Source organism: Cetorhinus maximus, chromosome 13 (genome assembly GCF_964194155.1).
Source record: "Cetorhinus maximus chromosome 13, sCetMax3.hap1.1, whole genome shotgun sequence".
NCBI lineage: Eukaryota > Metazoa > Chordata > Chondrichthyes > Lamniformes > Cetorhinidae > Cetorhinus > Cetorhinus maximus.
In genome coordinates this window covers 56,297,714-56,312,034 of record NC_135891.1, presented here as the reverse complement: position 1 = coordinate 56,312,034, position 14,321 = coordinate 56,297,714, and the positions used below count along the sequence as shown (strand labels likewise).

The 14,321-nt window shown below is 42.2% G+C and overlaps 1 protein-coding gene across 5 annotated transcripts in view; it reads left to right on the top strand.

The window, feature by feature from the left end:
- The window catches only part of znf335 (zinc finger protein 335), an 84,722-nt gene that overhangs the window by 59,652 nt on the left and 10,749 nt on the right, over nucleotides 1–14,321 (top strand). For all 5 annotated transcript variants that reach the window (XM_078555406.1, XM_078555404.1, XM_078555403.1 and 2 more), the window contains 6 exons: nucleotides 835–1,032; nucleotides 1,569–1,711; nucleotides 5,109–5,224; nucleotides 7,746–7,843; nucleotides 7,977–8,051; nucleotides 11,646–11,729. In XM_078555406.1, the coding sequence (XP_078411532.1) occupies nucleotides 835–1,032; nucleotides 1,569–1,711; nucleotides 5,109–5,224; nucleotides 7,746–7,843; nucleotides 7,977–8,051; nucleotides 11,646–11,729 (714 nt within the window). The remainder of the gene's footprint in view (nucleotides 1–834; nucleotides 1,033–1,568; nucleotides 1,712–5,108; nucleotides 5,225–7,745; nucleotides 7,844–7,976; nucleotides 8,052–11,645; nucleotides 11,730–14,321) is intronic.

Below are 14,321 nucleotides of genomic sequence, written 5' to 3'. Positions count from 1 at the left end.
CCTGATTCCCATTGACTCCAGTTTTGCTAGGGTGCCTTAATGCCACAATTGGTCAAATACTGCCTTGATGTCAAGGGCAGTCCCTCTCCCCTCACCTCTGGAGTTCAGCTCTTTTGTCCAAGTTTGAACCAAGACTGTAATGAGGTCAGGAGCTGAGTGGCCCTGATGGAACTCAAACTGAGCATCAGTGAGCAGGTTATTGCTAAGCAAGCGCCACTTGATAGCACTGTTGATGACCCCTCCCATCACTTAACTGCTGATTGAGAGTAGACTGATGGGGCGGTAATTGGTCGGGTTGGATTTGTCCTGCTTTTAGTATATGGGCATACCTGAGCAATTTCCCACATAGCCGGGTAGATGCCAGTGTTGTAACTGTACTGAAACAGCATGGCTCAGGGTGCGGCAAGTTCTGGAGCACAAGTCTTCAATACTATTGCCGGAATGTTGTCAGGGCCCATAGCCTTTGCAGTATCTTGTGCTTTCAGCTGTTTCCTGATATCACATGGAATCAACTGAATTGGCTGAAGACTGGCATCTGTGGTCATAGTCAGATAGCTACTTGCACCTTATCATTTGGGGAAAACATGAAGATAAATAAATAAATGGGATTTTTTCAAAACACCAAATTTTTCTGCCATTGATCTGCTACGTCAGGCTATGTTGTTCCTGTGATTCGCCATTGCAGAGATGTTGCTTGTATCTTGAGAGACTTAATTTATTACATTTGAGGGCCAGTGGCTTCAAACCAGCCTTGGAGATCATCTGCAATCACCCAGCCCTGGATCCCACCCCACTTCAAAAGGGGAAAATTCTAATTTTTCTTTCCTTTCCCAGTTTGCTGGCGACATCGCATCTCCACAAGTTGATTCAAACCTGCAGTCATCATCAATGAAGAAATTTTCCTGTAAAATATGTACTGCGTCATTCCACGGCCGAGCAGAGATGGAGAGTCACAAGCGAGCACATGCAGGGGAGCAGGGCTTCAAGTGTCTTGATTGTAACTTTGCAGCCAATACATGGCCGGAAGTTCGAGTAAGTATTTCTGTCCAATGCCTTATTTCCAGACCATTTTCAGTGCCTCAGCATTTGGATTTATCAGCCAGCTGAAAACTGAAGGCCAAATCAGCACTTTGCTGTTTTTGCTTTCTGCCTGATTTACAACTTCCTTTGATTTTCACTAATTCAACATTTGGTCCCTTTCAGTATTATATGAGCTAGGAATTGTACCTCAGCATGTTCGACATGCCCATAGCTATAAGCTGCTTCCTTTAATTAGGTAGGCTTCATCAGAGGCAGAGTGGTAGCACTGTACACTGGTGCACCAATGCACTGTGGCATGCAATGATAAGATATGGGATCATATGTTTTTCACTCCCCTTTATCTTCTCCCTGCCCTCCCAACCTACGCATCCCGCACATTTTCTGATCTTGGATGTGCTGTCCGAGGCTCACCAAAAGTACTGTGCGTGTTCTTGGGTAACTTACTACAGATGTGCTTCTATAATATTGTAAACTGATTTTAGTCTGATTGTGTTCTTTGGTAATGTAAGAATCTGTCTTGCCTTCAGAATCATATGCTGCAGCATTCTAACCTGAGACCTCACAAATGTAACCAGTGTAGTTTCGCATCCAAGAACAAGAAGGATCTTCGGCGGCACCTGCTGACACACACAAATGAGAAGCCTTTTTCCTGTGATATTTGTGGACAGAGGTAATCTTTCCCCCACTAGGCTTCATAGAACTGCCGAAGATGTCATTGCACTTCTGTTAAGACCTCCCTTCCCTCTTCTGCCTTCCCAACCTTTAGTGACCAGGAATCAATGAATAAGCCTCTCTGTCTCAATAATATGCCTAATTTAAAACACTTGCTAAGGTCTTGGTCTATACTCCAGTGATGGTTATTTATAGTAAACAGCTTTTATTTTAACATGCACTTTGCTCAGCTTTTTGGTATAAATGGCATGTTTCTTTTACTTGTAAGGCCAGCATTTGTTGCCCATCCCTAACTGCTCTTGAGAAGGTGATGGTGAACTGCCTTATTGAGCCACTGCAGCCTATGTGGTTATGAGTTTGTGCAAACCGGGAACTTGATTTTATCAAGAGGCTGGTGTAGAGTTACTTGGATCTCTATAACCCTGGGATTATGATTTATGAGGAAACCAATGCAAAGAGGCCTTAATCCCAGGTAATGCCAAGAGGCGTGGCTAGGATGGATTGAGAACAGTTTAGTTTACTAGACTAAGGCATATTTAGAATATACACCACATGTATTAATCATACGTAAATAATACTTGCTATATAAAACTACATAGATTTGGAAACAGGCCATATTTATGTTCATTCTCCACATATGTAGTTGTTCTGGTCCCTAGGCCTGCTCTGTTTCCCTATTGCTTTATTTCCTTTTCCTTTAACTACCTATTAAACCTATTAATCAACATAGACACATTCAACGCTCAGTCACTATTTCTGGTCGTTCATTCCACAGCTTTACTCTTTTTTAAAGAAGTATCTCCTGCTCTTGAGGAGAATAAACACTGGCATTGACCTGTTGGGCCGAATGTCCTGTTTCTGTGCTGTAGACCCTCTATAATCTTATCTCTGTCCCCTACTTCTGGACCTTCAATCACTGGAGAGTCGGTCATAATATATTCTATCCCAAACATGTCTACAAATTACCCCTTAATCTCCATGGGCAGAATATTTCCCTTGATGAGCGGGCGGGCCCGACCGACTCGGTGGCAGGCGGGCAGCCAATCGTCGCAGCTGAAACGGGCCCTGTCGCCATTTTATGTGGGCGGGCCAATTAAGGCCCGCCCAACGGGACGCCCGACGGGAAGCGCTATGTGCTTCCTGTGCGGGCGGGGGAGGGGATTCCCCAACCGCAAGAGTGCGCTCTTTCGTGCATGCGTGCGAAAGAGTGCACATCTCCCTGAGGCTAAGTGGTGCCTCAGGGAGATCGCTGAAAGGTGGTGAAAGTTCAAAAGTAGAAAAATAAAAAAATCATTAACATGTCCCCCTTATGTGAAAATGTCAAACGAGATGGGATATGTTAATGAAGTACACAAAAACTTTAGTAAACTTTTTAAAAACCGAAATCAAACCTCATCCCGCCATTGGATGAAGTTTGTGAAAAAATCGCTTACCCGTCTGCCCGTTGGGCCCATGTGCCGAGCCGAAGTTCGCATGGTCCCCTCAAAATCCTGGTCGATTGGTCACTTAATGGCCTTAACAAGGCCTTTAACTAATGGCGGGCGCGTATCACACTGCATAGCGCGCCCGCCAACCGAAACATCGCAATGCCGCACGCTGACGTCCGGGCACGACATTTTAAGCGCTGACATGCGGGCTCCGCCACCCACACGTCAGCCAGAAGATTCAGCCCCATGTGTTCAAATGAACCTAGATCACTTTTTCAAGTTTCTAACCAGCCACAAGATCACAGCTAGCCCTGTAACTTTTTTTTTACTCTCTTCATTCCTTTCCCAAAATCCTATCCCTTTTCATCCCTGGGAGCAGGTAGTTGGCTGCTGCTTAGAATTTCTTTTTGCAACCAGGCTGTGACACCAGGGAATCAGCAGAACATGAATTGTACCTGTCTCAATGCACTTCATGGGCAGAATTTCCCCACCCCCCCCACCCATCGGGGGGGGAAGTTCAGGAGCGGGCGCGTGGAGGCACGCCTCTGATTGGCGCCCCCAATTGGGGGCGTGCCGCTATTTTACGTGGGCGGGCCAATTAAGGCCTGCCCAGCGTGACGTCCACAAGGAAGTGCTGTACGCTCCCTGTGCGGGTGAGGGGTGATTCCCTGAGCCGAGAATGCACTCTTTTGCACATGCACACAAAAGAGCGCACTCATCTCCCTGAGGCTAAGTGCTGCCTCAGGGAGATCGGTTCCACAATAAAAAATCTTAAAAACAGAAAAAAAATTTCCCTGACATGTCCCCTCATGTGACTCTGTCACATGAGTTGGGACATGTCCATCACTTTTAAATACACTTTTATTAAATTTTTAAAAACCTACATGAAACCTCATCCCGCCCGTGGATGAGGTTTCATTCTTTTTCCAATGCCCGCCAACCTTAAGGTTGGACGGGCAGGTCCACTAATCACGTTAATTACTTTGTCCATTGAAAGGTCGGCGGGCGCGCAGCTGATTCTGCTGAGTCCCCGCCTACCTGAAAATTTAAATGAGGCGGGATGATGTCGGGAGTTCCGCCCAACGTCATCACGCATCATTTTACGGGTCGGCAAGCGGGCCCCGCCCCCTGCTCGCCAACTGGGATATCCTGGCCCATGTCTCTGGAATGTAATATTCCATTGCATTACCTGTTAAATTCATTACTTTCATAAGTGTTCTTGGGACATGTCGGAAAGGCTGAAATGCTGAAAATTTGTTGCTGTATTAAATGTATTTGGTATTCCTTGTTGAAACCACCTCAATATTTACACTTTATGCAATTCCTTGTGAGCCCAGTGCTTCCATGTACCACCTGTGATATTGAGAATGATGCTATCGGACTGTTGATATCTGAAGCATTGTCCCTGGTAGGACATTGGCAAAAAGCTATTTTGAAGTGGCCATTAAAAAGTATTTGTCTCCTGTTTTTAATAATTTTTAATAAAGTAAAGAACTCTATGCAACTGTAGGTTGACAATTTAAGCAGTTTAGAAGCATTTGAAACAAGTTCATTCATAACAGACTGATCGTTCTTTATCCCAAACTCATACCACCTATTATCTTAACCCTGAATATAAAGTGAGAAAATACCAATTTATTTGACCAAATCCGTGGGAAACGTTGATGATATAATTTTGGTGCCGAATAATTATTATCTTTTTGATTTATCCATATTTTGTAAATCTAAGATTAATAAACCACATGTTTTTTTTTAAAAGGTATTGACTTACAAATCTTTTAAATTGCAATCTGTCCTTTTACAAGGCAATTCTGAACAAAGGGGCTAAGTAATCAAATCCAGCTATTACAGTGGGAAGAATTACTTAAATTGCTATTGCATAATTCTCTCAAAAATTGTCTTCAATTAAACACTTTTCAATTAACGTAATCTTTCATAAAATTCCATTTATTTCTTTTAAAAATAAAGGTTTAATCGAAATGGCCACCTGAAATTTCACATTGAGCGACTGCACAGTTCTGACTCTCAACAGAAGCAGCCCCGACAGCAGCACGTCATTCTGAACAGTGATGACGAAGCAATTGGTAAGTTAGAAAATATCAGTTCTGTTCAGTCCAGGCATTCTTCTTTTCAAAAATGAGCTAACAGAACTAACTAAAGTATTTCTGTTTACATGTTAAATGTTGAGAAATTGGATCAATGGACCCAAGGTGTGACCGAAACATCAATGGTTTAAAAAAAGAAACAGATTATTTGGACATTGTCACATTGCTGTTTGTGGTAGCTTACTCTATGCAGATTGGCTGCTGAGTTTGTTAGATTACAACAGTGCCTACACTTCAAAAGTAATTAATTGGCTGTTAAGTGCTTTAGGATGTCCTGAGGTTGTGAAAGGCATTATATAAATGTGGATCTTCCTCTCCTTTGTGACTTTAGCTGTTGAGCTCAGCAGCTTGTCTCAGCCATCTCATGGCCAGTGATGTTGCCATCACTGTTTAAACCAAATGTTTAAATGCTGTAAATGTGACGTTCTGGTTTCTGACAAGAATAATCATTGAATCAGAAGTGTGTTTTTTAACTGAAAGTATGCACAGACAGATTCTAGTACAAATTCAAGGTGACAGTTAAACCAGAAGTCCCTTGAGAGTATAAGCCACTTCAATTGAAATGAACAAACCTACTTATGCAATAGTATAAAATTTCTTCTGTTTTTCTGCCAGTATTTTAGTATTTTTTGCCCGTATACCTTTGGACAATTTTTCAAGTGTCACATAGGTTTAAGTTATCAATCAGCTGAGCGAGCAAACCACATTCATATTGTTCCCTAACACTACTTGATAATGAAAATGAGATTAGTAGATTTTACATCGTTATTCCAATGCTTTTCCTTCTGTAAATTGGTGCTGGTTATTGATCAGCTAGGTAGGGTAACTTTTTAACAAAAACCCTTTCTTGTTGTAATGTAAAGTGAAAGATATACAGTAGATAATACATTTCTCTCACTGATATGCTTTGAAAAGTTGAAACTCACTTTAGATCAGCGATGATGTGCAGTAAATACTCTGGTTACCGATGCACTTTAAAATCGGTGACTGTCCCTCAATTCGAGGGTGACATCTTCTCAGGGTTGCGAGTTTCTTCCATGGATCTTCAGGTGACTGAACAAGCCAATTCTGGACCTGCATATCTTTGGGCATGTCGAGCAGGATGTCCCATGAGGCTGCTTCCTTTTCTTTCCTTCTTTGCTGCTGCTCTGCCTCATCATTAAGGCATTCGGACTCGAAACATGATGCGAATTGATGGACAAGTTGTCACCATTCTGAATGATTGGTAGCAAGCTCCTCCCAGTCATAAATGTCAATGCTGCCATGCTTCGAGAGCTGAAATATTGCACCACCAAAATTAGATCTAATTGCTCATTCACCTCACTCCTTTTTGTGGGGTTGCAGAAAATAGCAACCATAATATTTCCAAACAATTCATTGTATATGAAACTATTTTAGATATCATGAGATGGTGCTTGAAAATAGTACTTATTGTACCTCTACTTTGTTCCCTGTCCACACAAGTTTAAATAAAATTGGTGCAACATTTTTTAACTCCCAGTCAGTGTCTAATACAACACGGGGGCGGGAGTTCTTTCATTTCATGCTTACTGAAGATGTACAGGATTGTTTGATGCTAAAATTTTCTTTGTTTTTATTCTGGAGAAAGTCTGAGGGGGTGATTAAAAAAGAACTTTCTAGTTGCAGAATGAATGCTAGAGTATTATAATGGCAGATAATTGCAAAAGGTTTAGGCTGCTCCTATATTGCCCAAACAAGGTTTCACTGTTAATATTCTCTCATAAGGGTATGTTAACAAATTACTAAACACAATCTGCATTAGACTCAGTCGAGATAAAATAGCTGAAAAAACTCTGGAGATCTGTCAGCACTTGACTGCAGGTTAATAATGGATACCCAGCTGAAACAATCATTTCTGTATTTCCTATTCTCACTACCTTGCTCCCCTGACCTTTGATTCCATAAGAACTTAAGAAATAGGAGTAGGAGTAGGCCTTCTGGCCCCTCGAGCCTACTCTGCCATTTAATAAGATCATGGCTGATCTTCTATCTCAATTCCACTTTCCTGTATTACCCCCACATCTCTTGATTTCTGTGCTTGGGATTTGGTTCTATAGGCAACAGATACTAACACATTACACAGCAAACCTAAATTTGACTCTGCTTGGCATCACAACAGAGCATAATCCTGTATTCATCTGACAGGATCATTTTTCAGGAGGAGACCTGGTTAACTTGATTTTTGAGGGGGCCTGGAGGTGAGGTGTTCCTAATCTAGGGATGTTGAGACTATTTGTAGAACCCCTGAATTGAATAAATTGTGGCTGTGATCAGTTATCTCATGAACAGAATTGAACGTAACATCTTGGTGCTTTATGTGGTGTAGCTACTCACTGCTGAGTCCTGTGTGCTCCCTTCCAGATCTTGCTCCAAATTTCTTCTTTCAATTTTAGAAGCTCTTATTATTTTTAAAAGGATTAAAACCTGATTCTAAGAGTTCTGTGCTTACTGGAGAAAACTCTTTGTATCCACTGTGCAGCTCTACAGACAGATGAAACTGTTATTTCACCAGACCGGTTCCAGGCATTGGCCCCAGAACACATCATAGTAGCCCAGGAGCAGTCCATTTCTGACCAGGTAGGTGGTACACTATGCTCACTACCCTGAGGCTTGAATGGGCTGTAATAAATTCTCAGCTCACCTTCAAACTGCTTTTCAGTTCCTCTGCTTTTTTTCTAATAAGTTTAGCATATTCTGCTTCCCCACTCAGGATGAGACAACGTATATCCAACACATCACATCTGATGGACAGACTGTTCAACATTTAGTTACAGCAGATAACCAGGTAACATTTGGATAACTTATTATTCCTTACCCAATTTTAGTCAATTAAAGAAATACTCCATGTACACTTGAGGGAATCCCTAAACTTTGGTATATAAGCAATACTGACCAGCTTCTTACTTCACATATAAAATATGTGTAGGTGGTGGACTGCAGTTCAGGAAGGTGGCTCACCACCACCTTCCCATCTGGTGCAGGTACACCCACAGTGCCATTAGAAAGGGAGTCCAGGATTTTGATCCAGCAACGATGAATGAACGACAATATCGTTCCAGGTCAGGATGGTGTGTGTCTTGGAGGGGAGCTTGCAGGTTGTGGTGTTCCAATGTGTCTCTTGCCCTTGTCCTTCTAAGTGGTAGAGCTCGTGGATTTGGAAGCTGCTGCTGAAGGGGGCTCGGTGAATTGCTGCAGTGCATCTTGTATATGGAGGCAGTTTGGAGGAGGTTTACTAGACTGATACCTGGAATGAGCAGGTTGTCTTGCAAGGAAAGGATAGACAGACTGGGCTTGTTTTCACAGGAGTTTAGAAGAGTGAGGGGTGACTTGATTGAAGTATATCATATACTGAATGGTATTGACAAGGTGGACAGGGAAAGAATGTTTCCTCTTGTGGGTGAATCCAGAACTCGGGCACTGTTTTAAAATTAGGGGTTGCCCTTTTAGGACAGAGGTGAGGAGAATTTTTTTCTGAGAGGTTCGTGCTACTTTGGAACTCTGCTTCAGAAGATGGTGGAGGCAGGGTCATTAAATATTTTTAAGGCAGAGGTAGATAGATTCTTGTTAGACAAGGGAATCAAAGGTTATTGGGGGTAGATGGGAATGTGGAATTCGAAACACAAACAGATTAGCCATGATCTTAATGAATGGCAGAGCAGGCTCGAGGGACCGAATGGCCTACTTCTGCTCCTATTTTGTATCTTCGTATATGTTATACGCTGTTGTCACTGTACATCGGTAGTGGAGGGAGTAAATGTTTTAATGTTGTGGTTTCAGTGGTGTAGTTGAAGTTCTGTGGGATGGGAGGATAAGGGACTGAAATCTGTTCTATTTATTGCCATAGGAACTATATGCAGTTCATTATTGAGGCTTGTGAGGGTATTTTTAATTGATCGCTGCAGGCGTAAGTTCACTTAGATTCAGCATTCACATGTCAGGGTGGATTTTAGGGATAGTTAAGTGCCATCTTTATCTGCTCTGAAATCTAACTGGTTCATGCTAAGCAATAAAGGACTTCAAAAAAGTTAGCTGTTTGTATGTGGATATTATCCAATGGATGTTTGTGACCTTTACTGCTCACTCAGTTGAACTGAGTTGAGATGTCATCGAGAACCTTTTTAGTAGTAGTGCTAATTGCAAGGGACATGAGTGTGACTGTTAGATCAGCCAGCCAGGTGTAATTATATCTTTTGATAGCTTTGTGATTTCAGTTCTTCCTATTGTATTGTATTATCGTGGTGGTGTGCCCATAATTGCCCCATCAGCTGTGCCCAACCTGCTGTATATGTTTTACATTATGAACTGTTATTAATTTAGAGGTGTCACAGTTATTTGCTCACATTCGGTGACGACAGTCATTCTCTAAGCAGTTTAGCTGCTTACTGGAGTTGACTCCCGCTGTCCCGTATCTGCTGGCACGATGGCAGGACCTGGAAGTGTGACAGTGAAACTCCTTTGTGATCTCCATGGTTTAAGCATTCGGACTTTAATCTCTCCAAAGCAGATCAAGTTAATACTAGGCAAGGTCTTTTCAGTAAGGCTGTAATCTTCTTTATCGGTTAAAATTGCAAAATGATGAGTTCAACTTTTAGTTTGCATACTACTGCAAGAACTAAGAACACTTCAATGGGCCCTTACTTAATGTAAAACCACAAAATCTTCCTGATCAGGGTAGAGGTTCTGCCTGTTTGACTGTCTAGTGTCTGTGTTTTTATCTTTTTAAACCCCTCCCCTGATTCACAAAGGTCAAAAGGGTTTGTTAACATTAACTCCTGGATATCTTCCTGAATGGACTTCTGCTATCCAAAACTGGAGCACAAGGAAGCTTATCTCATTTTCAATGAGCAAATTACAGTATCAGGAATTATGTGGGAAGTACAACTTCATCAGATACTGAGGGCTGCATCTTACCTATGTCAGGTGGGCTGGGCGGAAGCAGACGCCACCCGCGATTGGCTGCATGCCGCCATTTTACATGGGCAGGCCAATTAAGGCCCGCCCAGCATAATGTGCGTTCCGGAGCACTCTATGCTACCTGTGTGGGAGGAGGGAGAGTCGGGGCCTGTGCTCTTTCACACTTGCACATGAAAGAGCACAGCAATCTCCCTGAGGCACAGAGCTGCCTCAGGGAGATGAAGTACATAATGAAACTTTTTAATAAATAAAGAGAAAAATTATTCAGACATGTTCCCTCATGTGACAGTGTTACATGAGCTGGGACATGTTTTTCAATGTAGCAAACCTAATTTATTTATTTTATTAAACCTTCAGGAAACCTCATCCCACCCCTGGATGAGGTTCCTGGAAAACGCAAAGGCCACCTGGGCTCTTCAACTGCTCGCCAACCTTAAGGTTGGACGGGCAGCGTTATTAATAGGGGTAATTACTTTTTTAGTGGCCTTAATAGGGCGTTGACAGTTCGGCGGGTGTGCAGCTGTCTCCAGCGCGTGCCCGCTGAACAAAAGATCGAGATGACGTTGGAATGCACACTCAATATCATCTCGCTGTTGTCACTGTACATCGGTAGTGGAGGGAGTAAATGTTTTAATGTTGTGGTTTCAGTGGTGTAGTTGAAGTTCTGTGGGATGGGAGGATAAGGGACTGAAATCTGTTCTATTTATGTCGTGTCGGGCCCGCCCCTGCACGCTGACGACAATATTCTGGCCTGTGTATATAAAGGCACACCTCAAGTAGCACACTCACTCACAGGAGTGCTCCTTGACACTGAACACATGACAGATATTTGTATTCAGCAGTTGTATTTGTATTGAGAGTCTTTAAAAATGTTGAATTGCTGATCTATGTTCTGGGACTGTGCTTGGCTGAACCTAGGGATCTCAATGTGGAAAGGAAAAACTGGATGGAGTGTTGCCAAGTTCTGATTTTTGTGTAAGTTATAGTCATACAGTTTATGGAACACCAGTTAGTGGAAAAGAAAATTGGGTGAGGTGTAAAATAGGTCGCTAATTTACTGTCACCTGTTTATTGCCCAGCAATAGAATTATAAAATGACCCCCATTCAATCTTGTATAAGCAAAAGGAAAACCTTCCCTGGTTGTGGAAGGAGAGACCTTATCTCTGAATCTTGAAATATTTTGGTGGGATTAAATGCTCCTTGAAGTGTTGTTCATTTCCAATGGACCTGTGATGGAATTGAGATTCTCCAAGTGGAGATGGGGATAGTTGCAGATCAGCACTATCTTGAGCTTATACTGTATACCTTCCATGGAGAATTAAACTGGGTTTAAAGTTGGGTTCAAAGTGAAATTCATTAATGGTTCAGGAAGGTCTTGCATTTCCAAGATAGCTGGACGGTTCTTTTTCCCCTATAGATTGGTGTTCTTTTCTAAATTTTACGACATTTTCTTCTTCTCTGAAGGTGCAATACATCATTTCACAGGAAGGTGTACAACACCTTGTTCCACAGGAGTATGTTGTTGTCCCTGAAGGCCACCACATTCAGGTAGGTGCCAGTTTATTGTGATGTGCACTGGCAGCTTGTTAAGAACAGACATAATAAAAAATGTTAAACAGTATGAAGCAATGGGACACGAGTATACTTAGTCTAAGATGATGCTTCAGTGGGGTCCTGAGGGAGTGCTCCATCGTTAGAGATGCTATGTTTCAGATACAATGTTAAACTAAGACCCTAACTGGTGGCTCAGGTGCACATAAGAGAAACCATGGCATTATTTGAAGAAGTGTAGGGAATTTGCCCCATGTCCTGACCAATTATCCTTCAATTAACATCCCAAAAAGTCTTGCACTAACTGATCATTGATATCATTTACTGTTGGTGAGACCTTGCTTTGTGCAAATCAGTTGTCACTTTGCCTACAAAATAACAATGGTTACACTTTAGGAGTAATTCATTGGCTATAAAGCACATCAAGGTTGTGAAATGCTTTAAATACTTACATACATGTGTCAGGGAAACAAGTTGTATGTTTAGCATTGCCCCTCACCCCCATAAGTACTGAAAGGTTAAAGGTTTGCAATTTTAACCAATGTGTGCTTTTGCATATCCTAGCAGCTGATTCTAGGATCAGCAGAGGCCTACGAAAGTTATACGTATCTGTTCTCCTGTTGCATTTTTACACAAGTGGGAGAGAAAGAGAAATTGCACGCATATCCAGTAACCCTCAAACTAGCTAATATTGTCCAGTCGCAGAATCACATCTAATGTTGGAACGTTTGCTAAATAATCTTCAATGAGCTAAGAATTATGCTGACAACCAATTTAAGATTGTCAGTCAGGCTCGCAATGTGGTGCATTTGCGTGTAGTGACTGGACGGTACATATATTAATACAAAGGGCCCTGTTCTTTGCAGACAGAAAGAACATGTACGTAACACTGCACATGTTTCAGCTGAACAATATAAGTGACAGACATTTGCTGACTTGTTCCTCAGGGTAATACCTTGAGCAATCCAGGTCAAGCTGCCTGGTTTAAATTTCAAACAATGCTTGGCAGTTAACTGAAACAAAAACAAAAAATGCTGGAAAAACTCAGCAGGTGTGACAGCATCTGTGGAGAGAAAGACAGAGTTAACATTTCAAGTCCATATGACTTCTTCTGAATTTGTTTCAGATTTCCAGCATCCGCAGTATTTTGCCTTTATCTTGGCAGTTAACTATCAATCACCATCACTGGTGCATTCTCCATGGCAATGCCCCTACCAATCAGAGTCCACTTGCCAACCAACCAGCAATCTCTTCACATACAAATTGTTGCTTTCCCCTTACATTGGTTCTCATGCGAAGAGTCCTGATGAGTACAAGTCAAAAAGCTTCAATATGTTTCGATATGAATACTCAGGTTCTGTACTACCAAATGACTATTTGTAACTGTTACGATCCCCAGCTGAGGTTACCACTGGACAAGCCTGATCCCAGGGTGGAACCCAGCTTGATAGATCCTAACTTTTATTTGTTTGTTTAGATATGTGGAGAGGGGCTACTGAAGAGTCACCGGAGTCAGCAAATGAACTTTTAACAAAAGCGTAAAACATTTATTAAACAAGAAAAGATTAACTATATTACAATACTCCTTCACATGCAACTGTACCTTTACAGATATATATAGATTTGTAAGGATAACACAAGTTACAAAAGCTATCTTGTACTCTAATATTCATAGTAAGTACAATCCATGAAAACCAATTGGTGACCTGTGGTCAGACACACCACACTCTGAAGCCAAGTGACAGATGTCACCTCAACCAGATGCTTTGGTTCTCTCCTCAACTCCCCCTCGACGCTTGTTACACTGTGAGCCAACCAGTCTCACTGAACTTTGCCTTTTACACGTCCAATTTCCACTTTCCAAGAACTTGTCTTGGAATCTTCTCCCAAACCAATGCTTTCTCTCAGACACCTTCCACAAGGGTTCACCTTCACGGTTTCGAACTCTCCTACTGATGTTCTTCGCCCTTCGGTTACCACAGGCATTCAAGCTTTCTTCCATGCACTCTCTCTTACCGACTCAGCTATCAACAGTACACCACTGCTTCACATGCCCATGGCAAAGAGTGACAGATCTTCAGTTGCCTCTTTGGACCTCTGACTTCTCGCAAGCATTTATATCGCTTTGATTCTGCTTCCTGCAGCTTGAAACTTGGAGCCTTTCTCTGCCCCTCACTCTTAACTTCACTTAACAGGACCTTTTCCAGGTTCCTGTCCTTCCTTTGACTAGACTGTATACTGGGGACTTTCTCCTGTTCCACTCCCTTAGATTCTTGGAGACTTCCTTCTTTAGCTTGGGACTGGCTATTTGTCTCCTTTGCTCCAGTCTTTCTCTGGCAGCTACTTTCAACCAACTTTAGTTTGGAACTGGCTATCTGAGCCTTCCAGGCTGCTCCAAAGCTGAACCCAAAACCTGGCGTTTCTAGTTTATTCTGTGTCAGTGGGAGGGACCTGCCTCTCTGGACCATTTTTGCTAGGCAACAGCCCAGTTTCTCTACTCTTCTGTTTGCTTAATTTCTCTTACGGTCATAAACTCTGATTGGAAATGCAGGCACCTTTTAAAGTGAAACTAAAACTCAACCGTTTTTT